General features: G+C 46.4%; 1 protein-coding gene across 2 annotated transcripts in view; it reads left to right on the forward strand.

Annotated features, from left to right (window-relative positions):
• The window catches only part of LOC105006247 (atrial natriuretic peptide receptor 2), a 14799-nt gene extending 3398 nt beyond the window's left edge, over positions 1-11401 (forward strand). The window contains exons 7-23 of one of the 2 annotated variants that reach the window (XM_029117788.2): positions 376-443; positions 740-812; positions 1257-1401; positions 2528-2614; positions 2986-3129; positions 3414-3535; positions 3772-3910; positions 5287-5335; positions 5529-5630; positions 6907-7026; positions 7368-7461; positions 7875-7962; positions 8446-8585; positions 8791-8943; positions 9024-9122; positions 10805-10896; positions 11094-11401. In XM_029117788.2, the coding sequence (XP_028973621.1) occupies positions 376-443; positions 740-812; positions 1257-1401; positions 2528-2614; positions 2986-3129; positions 3414-3535; positions 3772-3910; positions 5287-5335; positions 5529-5630; positions 6907-7026; positions 7368-7461; positions 7875-7962; positions 8446-8585; positions 8791-8943; positions 9024-9122; positions 10805-10896; positions 11094-11285 (1907 nt within the window). In that variant the 3' untranslated portion in view covers positions 11286-11401. Of the gene's footprint in view, positions 1-375; positions 444-739; positions 813-1256; positions 1402-2527; positions 2615-2985; positions 3130-3413; positions 3536-3771; positions 3911-5286; positions 5336-5528; positions 5631-6906; positions 7027-7367; positions 7462-7874; positions 7963-8445; positions 8586-8790; positions 8944-9023; positions 9143-10804; positions 10897-11093 lie in introns of those variants that run through there. The other variant, XM_029117790.2, reaches the window with a different exon arrangement.
• The last annotated feature ends 4722 nt before the right edge of the window (positions 11402-16123 follow it).

Below are 16123 nucleotides of genomic sequence, written 5' to 3' on the forward strand. Positions count from 1 at the left end.
TGGGCTTGTTGGATATTTCTATGTTGCAGTGTGTGTTTGGTGTGGGTTTTGGGGTGTGTTTGTGAGTTTGTTTTGTATGTTGCTAGGTGTGTGTGTCTGTACTTGTCTGTACTGTATTTTATTATGGATTCTGGACCACATTTGTCCAAAATGTGGTAGAACGTGGACACAAAATTGCAGACATTGTCCTTATCCAAATTTTTAAAATATCATGTGTTTATTAAATGTTAGGTTTAAGGGTAAATGTTAATATTAACAAACACTAAGTGTGTTTGTGATTTGTTTGTGTGTCTGTGTCTGTTTGTCTGTGTGTGTTTCTGTTTGTTTGTGTGTGTGTGTGTGTATTGTGTTTAACCCCTCTCTGTCCCATACCAGCTTCTCTCAAAGTAGCCATCGGACTTCCAGTCACGATAGTGATGATCAGCTTCGTCATCCTCGCCATGGTGAGATATCACACAAACATTCTTTTCCTTCCTTGTGGGGAACAGAAATGCTTCCATATCACCCTCAATGTAACCCTGATCCTAACCTTATTCCTCACAATCCTAACCAGTGCCTAATTTACCAAACTGTAACAACTCCAAGCCTAATGCCTGAACCTAAACCTAAAACTCAAACATCAAATACAATTTAAATAGGATTTTTCCTTTTTTACACACACACACACACACACACACACACGGAATCACAACATCACCCAACAACATACAGTCAGTCTCTTTATTGTCTTTTCCACCAGTGGTTTAAATACCAGAAGCAGAGGCTGCTTTGGGATGAGAGCTGGATCATCGACTTCAATCAGATCAAACAAGGTACATTAAAACCTTCTCCATACATCTACCCTTTAACCTTTTACATCTACCCTTTAACCTTTTACATCTACCCTTTAACCTTTTACATCTACCCATTAACCTTTTACATCTACTCTTTAATCATTCTACATCTACACTTTAATCATTCTACATCTACACTTTAATCATTCTACATCTACACTTTAATCATTCTACATCTACACTTTAATCATTCTACATCTACACTTTAAACATTCTGCATCTAAACAATGCTGCATACCAACAAACATAATCTCATCAGTACGTATGAGACTTCTTCATAATGGGAAATGGATTGAGATGATTCCTCTAATATCTGTATGATGAACCTCCGTTCTCTGGCCCTTGCACAGATTATCATGCACTCTTGATTTCACACTTCTGTAATGTTGATTATATTCCATCTGTTTTGTCTGTTGGCTGCAGACCAGATCGCCAGGACCACCATGGGAAGTATGATGTCTGTTCCTATGGCTAACAGCGACTCTAATGCTAGCTGTGTGACCACGCTGAGCTCCGGCACGGCACAGGCTAACTCACGGAAACAACTCTTCACACACACCGGAATATAGTGAGTGTGAATGAACGCACACACACATTTACATCACACATTTACATCACACTGTGGTGGCTCCTGATTGCTTAGTTGGAGGAGAATTGTGTTTTTAATAGACATCCATTGGCTGCTTGCCTGTCCCTAGACAAACTGAATCAGCAGACTGAATACAGCACAAACCGAATCAGCAGACTGAATACAGCACAAACTGAATCAGCAGACTGAATACAGCACAAACTGAATCAGCAGACTGAATACAGCACAAACTGAATCAGCAGACTGAATACAGCACAAACCGAATCAGCAGACTGAATACAGCACAAACTGAATCAGCAGACTGAATACAGCACAAACTGAATCAGCAGACTGAATACAGCACAAACTGAATCAGCGGACTGAATACAGCACAAACCGAATCAGCAGACTTAATACAGCACAAACCGAATCGGCAAACTGAATACAGCACAAACTGAATCGGTAAACTGAATACAGCACAAACTGAATCAGCAGACTGAATACAGCACAAACCGAATCAGCAGACTGAATACAGCACAAACTGAATCAGCAGACTGAATACAGCACAAACCGAATCAGCAGACTGAATACAGCACAAACCGAATCGGCAAACTGAATACAGCACAAACTGAATCGGTAAACTGAATACAGCACAAACTGAATCAGCAGACTGAATACAGCACAAACTGAATCAGCAGACTGAATACAGCACAAACCGAATCAGCAGACTGAATACAGCACAAACCGAATCAGCAGACTGAATACAGCACAAACCGAATAGGCAAACTGAATTCAGCACAAACCGAATCAGTAAACTGAATACAGCACAAACTGAATCAGCAGACTGAATACAGCACAAACTGAATCAGTAAACTGAATACAGCACAAACCGAATCAGTAAACTGAATACAGCACAAACTGAATCAGCAGACTGAAAACAAACTGATTTCCAGTCAGGTTAATCAGTCCTCAAATCTCTGAGTAGAACGATTGTAGTTACAGTCAGTCCCTGGATGGGCCTAAAGACTTGAAAATGTTCAGTCGGTCTGTCAGGAAAAGCCTTTTTAAACAGTGTTTTTAGAAGCGTATGTTAATCTCCTTATTGCCTCCCTTCTCGGTTGCCTAGCGATGGGAGGTCAGTGGCCATCAAAAGGATTCAGACCAAGACCTTTTCCCTGTCCAAGACCATCAGACAGGAAGTCAAACAAGTCAGGTGCTGTTAACCTCGTTGTCTGTTAATATGAAACATTTTAAGCAACTTTGGGTTTATTTCTAAAATCAAACCCTTTTTATTCATATTTGTTAAGGACTTTTAAATGAATTTAATTAATGAATGGTGCTACATGAATAAAGTTTGGTTGATTGATTTGGTTTGAAGTAACTGCATTAATTCCCAGGTTTTATTATGAAGGTTGTTATTACTATGATTCATTGCTGCTGACATCATGTTGGTTTTACAATAATGTAATAATATGATGATTTCACAGCACATTTCCATAATCGTGTTTTCTGTTATCATTACCTCACAATATAATATTTCCTCACATCCCTGCTTAACATTGACCCCTGACCTTTGTCCAATAGGGAGCTGGACCACCCTAACCTGTGTAAGTTCCTAGGAGGTTGTGTTGAGGTTCCCAACGTAGCCATCATAACAGAGTACTGCCCTAAAGGGAGCCTGAACGACGTCCTGCTCAACGAAGATGTTCCTCTCAACTGGGGATTCAGGTACTGTAGAAGACACATACACACACACACACACATACACACAAACACACACACACACGCTTGTTTCACTAAAAACAAGCATGAAGACTGTTTTATACATATACACACACAGACACAGTCACACGTGCATACTAACGAGTTATAAAAATCCCAACTGAAAATGCATCTGTAGTTGCCAGTTAATTGTCTCTTCACCTCTGACCCCGACTCTAACCCATGACCTCTGACCCCGACTCTAACCCATGACCTCTGACCCCGACTCTAACCCATGACCTCTGTTGCAGGTTCTCCTTTGCCAATGATATCGCCAGAGGAATGTCTTACCTACACCAACACAAGATCTGTCACGGACGACTCAAATCACTGAACTGTGTTCTGGACGACCGCTGGGTTTGCAAGATCACTGGTAACCCCTGATCTCTAACCACAAAGCTGTGTCCTATAATAGCACCTAACCTGTATCTTGCAACTTCTGGTAACCTGTATCTTTTAACCAGGATCTCAACTCTGATGTCTTACCCAGAGCTGTGTTCAGAGATTGGATTAAAGGACCAATAGGAGACTCACAAAACTGTGTGTACCATATGGCACTTCAGACAATGCTAAATGCCCAGCTGACCTTTGACCTTTAACCCTGTCCAGATTACTGCCTGCCCACCTATCGGAGGGAGGATGCAGGAGAACCCCTGTCGTCCTATCAGATGAGACTTAGAGAAGTTTACATGCCCCCGGAATACCAGTCCTCCAATCAGGAACCAACGCTGGCCGGGGACGTCTTTAGGTGAAACAAACAAACAAAACAGACACACACACAATCAATCAATCTTATTTATAAAGGATTTTTACATCAGCAGTTGTCACAAAGGGCTTTTACAAAACACCCAGCCTGAAACTCCAAGGAACAAGCAACAACAGAGTTTAAGCACAGTGTTTAGGAAGAAACCTGGAAAGGAATCAGACTCGGAGGGGTGACCAGTCCTCCTCTGGTTGTGCCGGGTGAACATTTTAAGAGTACAAGTTGCAATAATTTATAAATGCATTTGGGCTGTGTCCAGAGTCTATAAAACCTAGTCCAGGTCAGAAGCATGACCAGATGGAAAAGGACAGGGACCACCCGGGGGAGGGGGGTCAGCATACTGGCAGCTGGAATCATCAGGTATCGTTTTGATCTGCAACAAAACCAGGAGGACTTTGGACAGGGACAGCAACAAGTCTTTAGAGCCTGGTATTTGGGAGGTGTGGGACAATACCTCATGTCCTCCTACATTCAAACAGAGCAGGAGACAAGTAAAAATGTAGAGAGTGCATTCTTTAGGTTTACAAGGATTTACTGGAGAAGGAGAACTGACCCTACTCCCCAAGCACAATAATACAGCAGTGTAAGACCTTGGGACTGAGACGGGGGGGTCCAGTGACACTGTGGTCCTATCCGGGGGAGGCCCCAGACAGGGCCCAACAGGCAGGAAGTCAATCCACCCACATTGCCAGGCATCAACCAAAGGGACACCCACCAACCACACAAACACACAGATGTGCCTGCACACCACTTACACCCATAAACACTCACACATGTACTGTTTCCTCCTGATGATTATGTCTGTATGTCACATGTAATGTTTCGCCCTGATGATAACGCCTGTATATAACATGTACTGTTTCCCCCTGATGATAATGTCTGTATGTAAGATGTACTGTTTCCCCCTGATGATAACGCCTGTATATAACATGTACTGTTTCCCCCTGATGATAATGTCTGTATGTAAGATGTACTGTTTCCCCCTGATGATAATGTCTGTATGTCACACGTACTGTTTCCTCCTGATGATAATGTCTGTATGTAAGATGTACTGTTTCCCCCTGATGATAATGTCTGTATGTCACATGTAATGTTTCCCCCTGATGATAATGTCTGTATGTAACATGTTCTGTTTCCCCCTGATGATAATGTCTGTATGTCACATGTAATGTTTCCCCCTGATGATAATGTCTGTATGTAACATGTACTGTTTCCTCCTGATGATAATGTCTTTATGTAAGATGTACTGTTTCCTCCTGATGATAATGTCTGTATGTCACATGTAATGTTTCCTCCTGATGATAATGTCTGTATGTAACATGTTCTGTTTCCTCCTGATGATAATGTCTGTATGTCTCCAGCTACTCTATAATCCTACTGGAGATAGCCACCCGAAGTGACCCTGTACCTGTAAGTGGACATGTTTGTACTGAGAGGGAAGTGGTGTGTTTCATCTTCTGTCCACGTGTCCCTGTTCTTTCCTCACCTCCTTCTCTCACTTTGCTCCTCCCTTCTCGCTCCCTCTCTCCATCTTCCTCCCTTTCTCCATCTTCCTCCATCTCTCCATCTTCCTCCCTCTCTCCATCTTCCTCCTTCTCTCCAGGTGGAGGAGAGCAGTTTAGAGAGTGCGTGGTGTCCTCCACTACCGGAGCTCATCACCGGCAAGGCTGAAAACACCTGCCCCTGTCCTGCAGATTACGTAGAGGTATGGAGGAGAGTGTGTGTGAAGAGAGAGGAGGAGAGTGTGTGTGAAGAGAGGGGAGGAGAGTGTGTGTGAAGAGAGAGGAGGAGAGTGTGTGTGAAGAGAGAGGAGGAGAGTGTGTGTGAAGAGAGAGGAGGAGAGTGTGTGTGAAGAGAGGGGAGGAGAGTGTGTGTGAAGAGAGGGGAGGAGAGTGTGTGTGAAGAGAGGGGAGGAGAGTGTGTGAAGAGAGGGGAGGAGAGTGTGTGTGAAGAGAGGGGAGGAGACTGTGTGAAGAGAGAGGAGGAGAGTGTGTGTGAAGAGAGGGGAGGAGAGTGTGTGTGAAGAGAGGGGAGGAGAGTGTGTGTGAAGAGAGGGGAGGAGACTGTGTGTGAAGAGAGGGGAGGAGAGTGTGTGTGAAGAGAGGGGAGGAGAGTGTGTGTGAAGAGAGAGGAGGAGAGTGTGTGTGAAGAAAGAGGAGGAGAGTGTGTGTGAAGAGAGAGGAGGAGAGTGTGTGTGAAGAGAGGGGAGGAGAGTGTGTGTGAAGAGAGGGGAGGAGAGTGTGTGTGAAGAGAGGGGAGGAGAGTGTGTGAAGAGAGGGGAGGAGAGTGTGTGTGAAGAGAGGGGAGGAGACTGTGTGAAGAGAGAGGAGGAGAGTGTGTGTGAAGAGAGGGGAGGAGAGTGTGTGTGAAGAGAGGGGAGGAGAGTGTGTGTGAAGAGAGGGGAGGAGACTGTGTGTGAAGAGAGGGGAGGAGAGTGTGTGTGAAGAGAGGGGAGGAGAGTGTGTGTGAAGAGAGGGGAGGAGAGTGTGTGTGAATAGAGAGGAGGAGAGTGTGTGTGAAGAGAGAGGAGGAGAGTGTGTGTGAAGAGAGGGGAGGAGAGTGTGTGTGAAGAGAGGGGAGGAGACTGTGTGTGAAGAGAGGGGAGGAGAGTGTGTGTGAAGAGAGAGGAGGAGAGTGTGTGTGAAGAGAGGGGAGGAGAGTGTGTGAAGAGAGGGGAGGAGAGTGTGTGTGAAGAGAGGGGAGGAGAGTGTGTGTGAAGAGAGGGGAGGGGTGTGTGTGAAGAGAGGGGAGGAGAGTGTGTGAAGAGAGAGGAGGAGAGTGTGTGTCTGGAGGATGATTTCAGGGGTAACTGTTGTCCATAACACACTGTTCATTTCAGAAATTTAAAAGAGAAGCATTCAGTCACGTCTTTCTCCTGAAGTGTGTTTCTTACACCAACACTTTTTAAATGAGGGATGAACAAGTGTGCCCACTGGGAGTAGGAACGTGCTGTGCTGTGTGTCCTCTGTGTGTTGCCGTAGCTCATCCGGAGATGTCGCTCTCATATCCCCGCCCACCGGCCCACCTTCGAGCAGATCAGGAAGTTTGTCTACCGGATCAACCCCAACAAAGTCAGCCCTGTGGACATGATGATGAACCTGGTAGGACCTATGATGTTAAAACTACCTTCACACAATGTTTCAACAACCTTACCGAGCCACAACCTTCACAGAACACAGCTACAACCTATCCTAGCAGTAGTGCCGGCTCTAGCCTTTTGGGGGCCCTAAGCAAATTTGTATTTGGGGCCCTCTCTCCCCTAGCAGTCGAGGCCCCTAAGCGACTGCTTATGAACCACTTATGCCTGGAGCCGGCCCGCACTACCAGCAACCTTTACCAAACCTAGCAGTAACCTTTACAGAAAATTACAACTAACCTTGAAGATACCTTCACAGAACACAACTACAATCTAACCCAGAAGCATGTCTTTGTGTGTGTCTAGATGGAGAAGTATAGCAAACACCTAGAGGTCCTGGTCGCAGAGAGGACCCAGGATCTAATGCACGAGAAACAGAAGACTGACCGACTGCTGTACAGTATGGATGCCATCTTGGATCTAATCTATTATAGTTCTAATAATCTCTAATACGCTGAAGCCATTTTGGGGCAGCGTTTTCCCTTGTTTCTCATGTATGTGTTTGTGTGTTAAATACAGTGTATATAACAGGGTTTAATTGGTTGCTGATTGATTAGATTTATGACTGTTGCACATTATGAATGTGGTGGTAGATTGATACGGTTGTGCCTCGGTGTGTATGGTATGTATCTGGTGTGTGTGTGTGTGTGTATGGTATGTATCTGGTGTGTGTGTGTGTGTGTGTGTGTGTGTATGGTATGTATCTGGTGTGTGTGTGTGTGTGTATGGTATGTATCTGGTGTGTGTGTGTGTGTGTGTGTGTGTGGTATGTATCTGGTGTGTGTGTGTGTGTGTGTGTGTGTGTGTGTGTAGGTATGCTCCCTAAGCAGGTAGCTGATGATCTGAGGCAGGGGAAACCGTTACAGGCCCAGAGCTACGTCAGCGCTACAGTCTTCTTCAGGTGAGAGAAGAAAACACAGTCAAACAGACAGGCAGACAGACAGGTAGATGGACAGGCAGACAGATAGACAGGCAGACAGACAGGTAGATGGACAGACAGGTAGATGGACCGACATACAGGCAGACAGATAGACAGGTGAATGGATAGACAGACAGACAGGCAGACAGACATACAGGTAGATGGACAGACAGGTGATGGACGGACAGACAGGCAGACAGACAGGTAGATGGACAGACAGGCAGAAAGACAGACAGGTAGATGGACTGACAGACAGGCAGACAGGTAGATGGACAGACAGACAGGCAGACAGGCAGACAGACAGGTAGATGGACAGACAGGCAGACAGACAGGTAGATGGACAGACAGACAGGCAGGCAGACAGGCAGACAGACAGGTAGATGGACAGACAGGCAGACAGACAGGCAGACAGACAGTTAGATGGACAAACACAACGTCCCTCCATCTCCGACTCCTTCTCTGTAGTGACATCGTTGGGTTCACCCAGCTGTCCAGCACCAGTACTCCATACCAGGTGGTTGACTTCCTCAACAAGCTCTACACAACCTTTGATGACATCATCGACAACTATGATGTGTACAAGGTGGAGACCATAGGAGATGCCTGTGAGTAGAACACTGTTACTACGGCTACTGTAGAACCACAGCATGGCTCTGTGATGATGTAGGAGTAGAACACTGTTACTACGGCTACGGTAGAACCACAGCATGGCTCTGTGATGATGTAGGAGTAGAACACTGTTACTACGGCTACGGTAGAACCACAACGTGGCTCTGTGATGATGTTTTCCAACAATGTGTGTGTGTTCAGACATGGTTGTCTCAGGTGTCCCCAGGGAGAACGGGATCCACCATGCAGCAGAGATCTCCAGCATGGCGTTGGATCTGGTGGACGTTTGCAAGACCTTCAGGATCCCACATAAACCAAACACACAACTACAGATACGAGCCGGGATTCATTCAGGTGACACACATGATGCACTCACACACGCACACACACCCACACACACACACACACATACTCTAAACCTTGCCCTGCTGCAGGTCCGGTGGTAGCTGGTGTCGTGGGAACCAAGATGCCTCGCTACTGTCTCTTCGGAGACACAGTCAACACTGCCTCCAGGATGGAGTCAACCAGCGAGGGTAGGAGTCAACCAGAGAGGGTAGGAGTCAACCAGAGAGGGTAGGAGTCAACCAGAGAGGGTAGGAGTCAACCAGAGAGGGTAGGAGTCAACCAGAGAGGGTAGGAGTCAACCAGCGAGGGTAGGAGTCAACCAGAGAGGGTAGGAGTCAACTAGAGAGGGTAGGAGTCAACCAGAGAGGGTAGGAGTCAACCAGAGAGGGTAGGAGTCAACCAGAGAGGGTAGGAGTCAACCAGAGAGGGTAGGAGTCAACCAGAGAGGGTAGGAGTCAACCAGAGAGGGTAGGAATCAACCAGAGAGGGTAGGAATCAACCAGAGAGGGTAGGAGTCAACCAGAGAGGGTAGGAGTCAACCAGAGAGGGTAGGAGTCAACCAGCGAGGGTAGGTGTCAACCAGAGAGGGTAGGTGTCAACCAGAGAGGGTAGGTGTCAACCAGCGAGGGTAGGAGTCAACCAGAGAGGGTAGGAGTCAACCAGCGAGGGTAGGAGTCAACCAGAGAGGGTAGGAGTCAACCAGAGAGGGTAGGAATCAACCAGAGAGGGTAGGACTCAACCAGAGAGGGTAGGAGTCAACCAGAGAGGGTAGGAGTCAACCAGCGAGGGTAGGAGTCAACCAGAGAGGGTAGGAGTCAACCAGAGAGGGTAGGTGTCAACCAGAGAGGGTAGGTGTCAACCAGAGAGGGTAGGAGTCAACCAGAGAGGGTAGGTGTCAACCAGAGAGGGTAGGAATCAACCAGAGAGGGTAGGAGTCAACCAGAGAGGGTAGGTGTCAACCAGAGAGGGTAGGAGTCAACCAGCGAGGGTAGGAGTCAACCAGAGAGGGTAGGAGTCAACCAGAGAGGGTAGGAGTCAACCAGAGAGGGTAGGAGTCAACCAGCGAGGGTAGGACTCAACCAGAGAGGGTAGGAGTCAACCAGAGAGGGTAGGAGTCAACCAGAGAGGGTAGGAGTCAACCAGCGAGGGTAGGAGTCAACCAGAGAGGGTAGGTGTCAACCAGCGAGGGTAGGAGTCAACCAGCGAGGGTAGGAGTCAACCAGAGAGGGTAGGAGTCAACCAGAGAGGGTAGGAGTCAACCAGAGAGGGTAGGAGTCAACCAGAGAGGGTAGGAATCAACCAGAGAGGGTAGGAGTCAACCAGAGAGGGTAGGTGTCAACCAGCGAGGGTAGGAGTCAACCAGAGAGGGTAGGAGTCAACCAGAGAGGGTAGGTGTCAACCAGCGAGGGTAGGTGTCAACCAGCGAGGGTAGGAGTCAACCAGAGAGGGTAGGTGTCAACCAGAGAGGGTAGGAGTCAACCAGAGAGGGTAGGTGTCAACCAGCGAGGGTAGGAGTCAACCAGCGAGGGTAGGAGTCAACCAGAGAGGGTAGGAGTCAACCAGAGAGGGTAGGGTAACACTAGTGGGAGAGAACAGTTAGGAATATATGGTTGGCAGTGTCATTCAGGTTTAAGAGGAATTTCTGACCAGATAGAATATTCTAGATTATCCTAAAGTAGTGCTACTACTGCGGCTGTAGGATCTCTGTGGCAGTGAGAGTACATGCTAATGCTAAGGAAGTGTTTTCCATTGGGATTGCAGGATCTTTACAGCTGTGAGAATAGATGCCACGCTCAATGTTTTCACATGTAGGATCTCTATGGCAGAGAGATTAGGTCATGCTAAGGAAGTTGGTTGTCTCTGTTCACAGCCCTGAAGATCCAGGTCAGCTCGAGTACATTCTACTTGCTTGAAGAGATTGGAGGCTACCTGATGCAATGTAGAGGAATGATGCAAGTCAAGGTGCATACACACCCACACACACAGACATATTTTGTATCATTCAATCAACCAACACATTCAGTACAATGCCTTTGTATTATTTCTAGTTCCCAACTGGAGAAAAGGGAACAAAGTTGATGTTAATCTGTATTATGTGCTGTTGGCCACCTCTGATTTCCGGTTCTTTGGTTCCCCTGAACCCTGACCTCTCTCTGCAGGGTAAAGGGGACATGGTGACCTACTGGTTGGAGGGGAAGCAGCCACTCCAGACCTGTAAGGACCCTGGTGTGAAAGGCCCCAGCATCAAGGTGGCCAACAAGAAGCCTGGGTCCAGTATGTCGGTGCTGGATGTGGACAGAGAAAGACAGATGTATGCCTCGATCCCTGGGCTCCTCAACCATGACCTTTAACCCCTAACTCTCTATAACTTTAACCTCCCAACTCACTTCCTCCAAACACTTGCTTGTTCTCCATCCATCCCCTCTTCCCTCCCCCAGTCCCTTCCACCCTGTCTCCCTTCCCTCCCCCAGTCCCATCCTCCCTGTCTCCCTTCCCTCCCCCAGTCCCTTCCACCCTGTCTCCCTTCCCTCCCCCAGTCCCTTCCACCCTGTCTCCCTTCCCTCCCCCAGTACCTTCCACCCTGTCTCCCTTCCCTCCCCCAGTCCCTTCCACCCTATCTCCCTTCACTCCCCCAGTCCCTTCCACCCTGTCTCCCTTCCCTCCCCCAGTCCCATCCTCCCTGTCTCCCTTCCCTCCCCCAGTCCCTTCCACCTTGTCTCCCTTCCCTCCCCCAGTCCCTTCCTCCCTGTCTCCCTTCCCTCCCCCAGTCCCTTCCACCCTGTCTCCCTTCCCTCCCCAAGTCCCTTCCACCCTGTCTCCCTTCCCTCCCCCAGTCCCTTCCACCCTGTCTCCCTTCCCTCCCCCAGTCCCTTCCACCCTGTCTCCCTTCCCTCCCCCAGTCCCTTCCTCCCTGTCTCCCTTCCCTCCCCCAGTCCCTTCCACCCTGTCTCCCTTCCCTCCCCCAGTCCCTTCCACCCTGTCTCCCTTCCCATTCCCCATCCCTCCCCCGTCTCTCTCCCATTTTCAGACATTGTCTCCATCCACCATCCCAAGTGCCCGATATTAGCATTGCCATTATTACTGGATCTATATACACTATGGATTTATGTACTGGGACAAATACTGTGGTTAATCGTTATACTGTATCTATATGTATATCTGTCTGTGTGCGGACTATTCTGTCTGTTTTATTGTCTTCACACTCTGTGGCATATCTAGCCCGGCACGTGTTCATATGAGACTGTGATCCCTATCTAGAGGGTAGTGTGTTTGTATGACAAGGCGTTCCAGATCCAGACAGCCTGATGTATATAAGCTTTGTTTCCATGGGCACTGGATCAGATGTGTCCCAGGGCGTTCCGGTCTAAGCCACTGACTCCAGTGCGGTGCAGTGAAGCAGGGGTTTGAATCTGCCTCACTGCTCTTTCCTCATTGTCTCTATCATGAAACATAAAAATGTGTAAAAGAATGATGTATTTATTTATTTTAGGTTTGTAGCTAATAGCCAACGCAAATAAGGCACAGGAGCTAGTAGCCAAACCTGTGGCTGACGGTGGTTCTACGGTGGTTCTACACAGCCTGGAGTTCAGCTGGAACTAACCATAGTAGTCATGGTGACATTACAGTGTGTTAATGAATTAATTCTACATCACTAACGAATTAATTATATATACTGTATATATATATTAACTATATATATAATTAGTTAGTATATATATATAAAGGGTTTGAATTAGTTATACACAGGAGATGTTATGCTGAATAAAACCCACACTGTTCAATCTGCTGAGTTCTGAATGATGGTGATTGGTTTCAGTGTCTCACACAAATACGTTCGTTTTACTATCAAAATGAGGCCTGGGATTCTAGTACCATTAAACCTAATCTTACCTTTATGCCTAAACTTAACACCAAGTCAGATCAAGAATCTTGTCACAGTGAGGATCAGTCAAACGTCCTCACATTGCTTGAGGACCTCTAATAGAGTAAAACATGAACACACAAACACACACACCGTGTTGTTTGTCCTAACTCTTCACTTCTCTACTTATGGAGTGGAACTAAGCGACCATCTGCTGCGCAGCGACTTCGATAAAACCTGAACTTCTCAGCATCCCTCCGTCCAGCCCCTTCATCTGTTTCCCCCTGTCTTCCCTCCCTCCCTTTTTTGACCCAAGTCCTTCTCTCGTCTGTCTCTTTTTTCGTGTCTCTCTCTCTCTGTCCTTCTCTCAGCTCCTTCAGTGTAAGAGTGCTTTGCATCGCTCTTCAAATGAGTGTCTCTCTGAAGGAAATGGCCACTGCAGTTCCATTTACACCACAACTAGGTCCATTTACACCACAACTAGGTCCATTTACACCACAACTAGGTTCATTTACACCACAACTAGGTCCATTTACACCACAACTAGGTTCATGTTCACAACAACTAGGTCCATTTACACCACAACTAGGTTCATGTTCACAACAACTAGGTTCATGTTCACAACAACTAGGTCCATTTACACCACAACTAGGTTCATGTTCACAACAACTAGGTCCATTTACACCACAACTAGGTTCATGTTCACAACAACTAGGTCCATTTACACCACAACTAGGTTCATGTTCACAACAACTAGGTCCATTTACACCACAACTAGGTTCATGTTCACAACAACTAGGTCCATTTACACCACAACTAGGTTCATGTTCACAACAACTAGGTCCATTTACACTGCAACTAGGAGCATTTACACCACAACTAGGAGCATTTTCACCAGAAGTAGGTCCATTTAACCAGAACTAGGTCTATGTTCACCACACCAATCCTGAGCGCCGGTGTCTTTATGTCACCAGGGGAGCACACAGTACCCCTGGCCTTTGATGTGCATGAACTTTAGATATGCAAAACAGGCCTAATCAAATGGGTGATGGGGACATGGAAACGGTTGAGGGAGGATGAGAGATAGAGAGGGACGAGAGAGAGGGATGAGAGATAGAGGTGGGTAGACAGATGGGTTTAGAGGCTTCATTGTGCTGTGTTCCATGTTTACGCATTTCATTATCCAAACCACTTCAAACAAGCTGGCCCAGGTCTCATCGTCTGGATTATTCATGAGTAATTAAATCAACCTCTACCGGACACCTTTCTGTTTCAGCCTTCTCTCTTACTCACAACCCCCCCCCCCTTCTCTCCACCTCTCAATTCTCTCCTTTAACAGGATGTTTAATCAGTACTGGAGTTTTATTCATGAATGGACCGTGTCCTGGTGGGGGGGGGGGGGGAGGTTATGCAGCCTAGACATTCAAGGCAGCGTTTTATTTACTGAATACATTATTAAAACCTAGAGGGTAGATGTCCACGAACCAGGTTTGCTGCTGATACACACCTCCAAGATGATTTCACCACAAAAATGGGATTTTACCTTGCAAAATGCTTTAATGAACTTAACTCAGAAGTTACATCATTAAAGGTAGCACATTAGCAAATTTTATTTTTTTACTGAATAAATAAAAATATGGTAAAAATAGAAATAAAAACATTAAGGACGGTTGTGAATAAACATTATCTAAAGGGTACAGTGGTCTACAAACGACCAAATTCATCATTGAAGGGGTCAGAGCAAAGGGAGAGGAGTGAATGTAGACCTTCTCAGGGGAGAAAGATTTACTGTGTGTAACGGTTGCTAGCCCAGTACAACAGAAAGAGCCAGAATACACTAAATACAGTCTTATGGAAAAGTTTGGGCACCCCTGACTATTTCCATGATTTTCATTTATAAATAATTGGGTGTTCAGATCAGCAATTTCATTTTGATCGATCTATTAACTGATGGACACAGTAATATTTCAGTAGTGAATTTAGGTTTATTGGATGAACAGAAAATCTGCAATATGCATCAAAATGCATACATTTGGGCATCCCAACTGAAAAATCACATCAATATTTAGTAGACCCTCCTTTTGCAAAAATAACATCCTCTAGACGTTTCCTATAGCCTCTAATGAGTGTCTGGATTCTGGATGAAGGTATTCTGGAACATTCCTCCTTACAAAACATCTGCAGTTCAGTTAGGTTTGATGGTTGCCGAGCATGGACAGCCCGCTTCAAATCATCCCACAGATTCTCAATGATATTCAGGTCTGAGGACTGGGATGGCCATTCCAGAACATTGTACTTAAATGCCCGGGTAGATTTTAAGCAGTGTTTTGGGTCGTTGTCTTGTTGAAATATCCAGCCCCGGCGTAACTTCAACTTTGTGACTGATTCTTCAAAATGATTCTCAAGAATCTGTTGATATTGAATGGAATCCAATGCGAACCCTCAACTTTAACAGGATTCCCAGTACCAGCACTGGCTACACAGCCCCACAGCATGATGGAACCTCCACCAAGTTTTACTGTGGGTAGAAAGTGTTTTTCTTGGAACGCTGTGTTCTTTTGTTATGACCAAATAACTCAATCTTTGTTTCATCAGACCACAGCACCTTATTCCAAAATGAAGCTGGCTTGTCCAAATGTGCGTTTGCACACCTCAAGCGACTCTGTCTGTGGCGTGTGCAGAAAAGGCTTCTTCCGCATCACTCTCCCGTACAGCTTCTCCTTGTGCAAAGTGCACTGAATTGTTGAACGATGCACAGTGACACCATCTGCAGCAAGATGATGTTGTAGGTCTTTGGAGGTGGTCTGTGGGCGGTTTTTGACCGTTCTCACCATCCTTCGCCTTTGCCTCTCTGATATTTTACTTGGCCTGCCACTTCTGGCCTTAACAAGAACTGTGCCTGTGGTCTTCCATTTCCTCACTATGTTCCTCACAGTGGACACTGACAGCTTAAATCTCTGCGATAGCTTTTTGTAGCCTTCCCCTAAACCACAGGTGTCAAACCGGTTCCACGGAGGGCCGAGTGTCTGCAGGTTTTCGCTCTCACCTTGTACCTGATTAATTAGTTCACTAATTGGTTAATTTCTACCCCCACCTGGTTGTTCAGGTCTGACCTGGGAACCAATTTAAAGGAAAACCCAAAGACCTGCAGACACTCGGCCCTCCGTGGAACCGGTTTGACACCCCTGCCCTAAACCATAATGTTGAATAAACTTTGTTTTCAGGTCATTTGAGAGTTGTTTTGAGGCCCCCATGTTGCCACGCTTCAGAGAGTCAAAGAGAACAACAACTTACAATTGGCCACCTTAAATACATTTTCTCATGAAT

This window comes from Esox lucius, chromosome 24 (genome assembly GCF_011004845.1).
Source record: "Esox lucius isolate fEsoLuc1 chromosome 24, fEsoLuc1.pri, whole genome shotgun sequence".
NCBI classification, from domain to species: domain Eukaryota; kingdom Metazoa; phylum Chordata; class Actinopteri; order Esociformes; family Esocidae; genus Esox; species Esox lucius.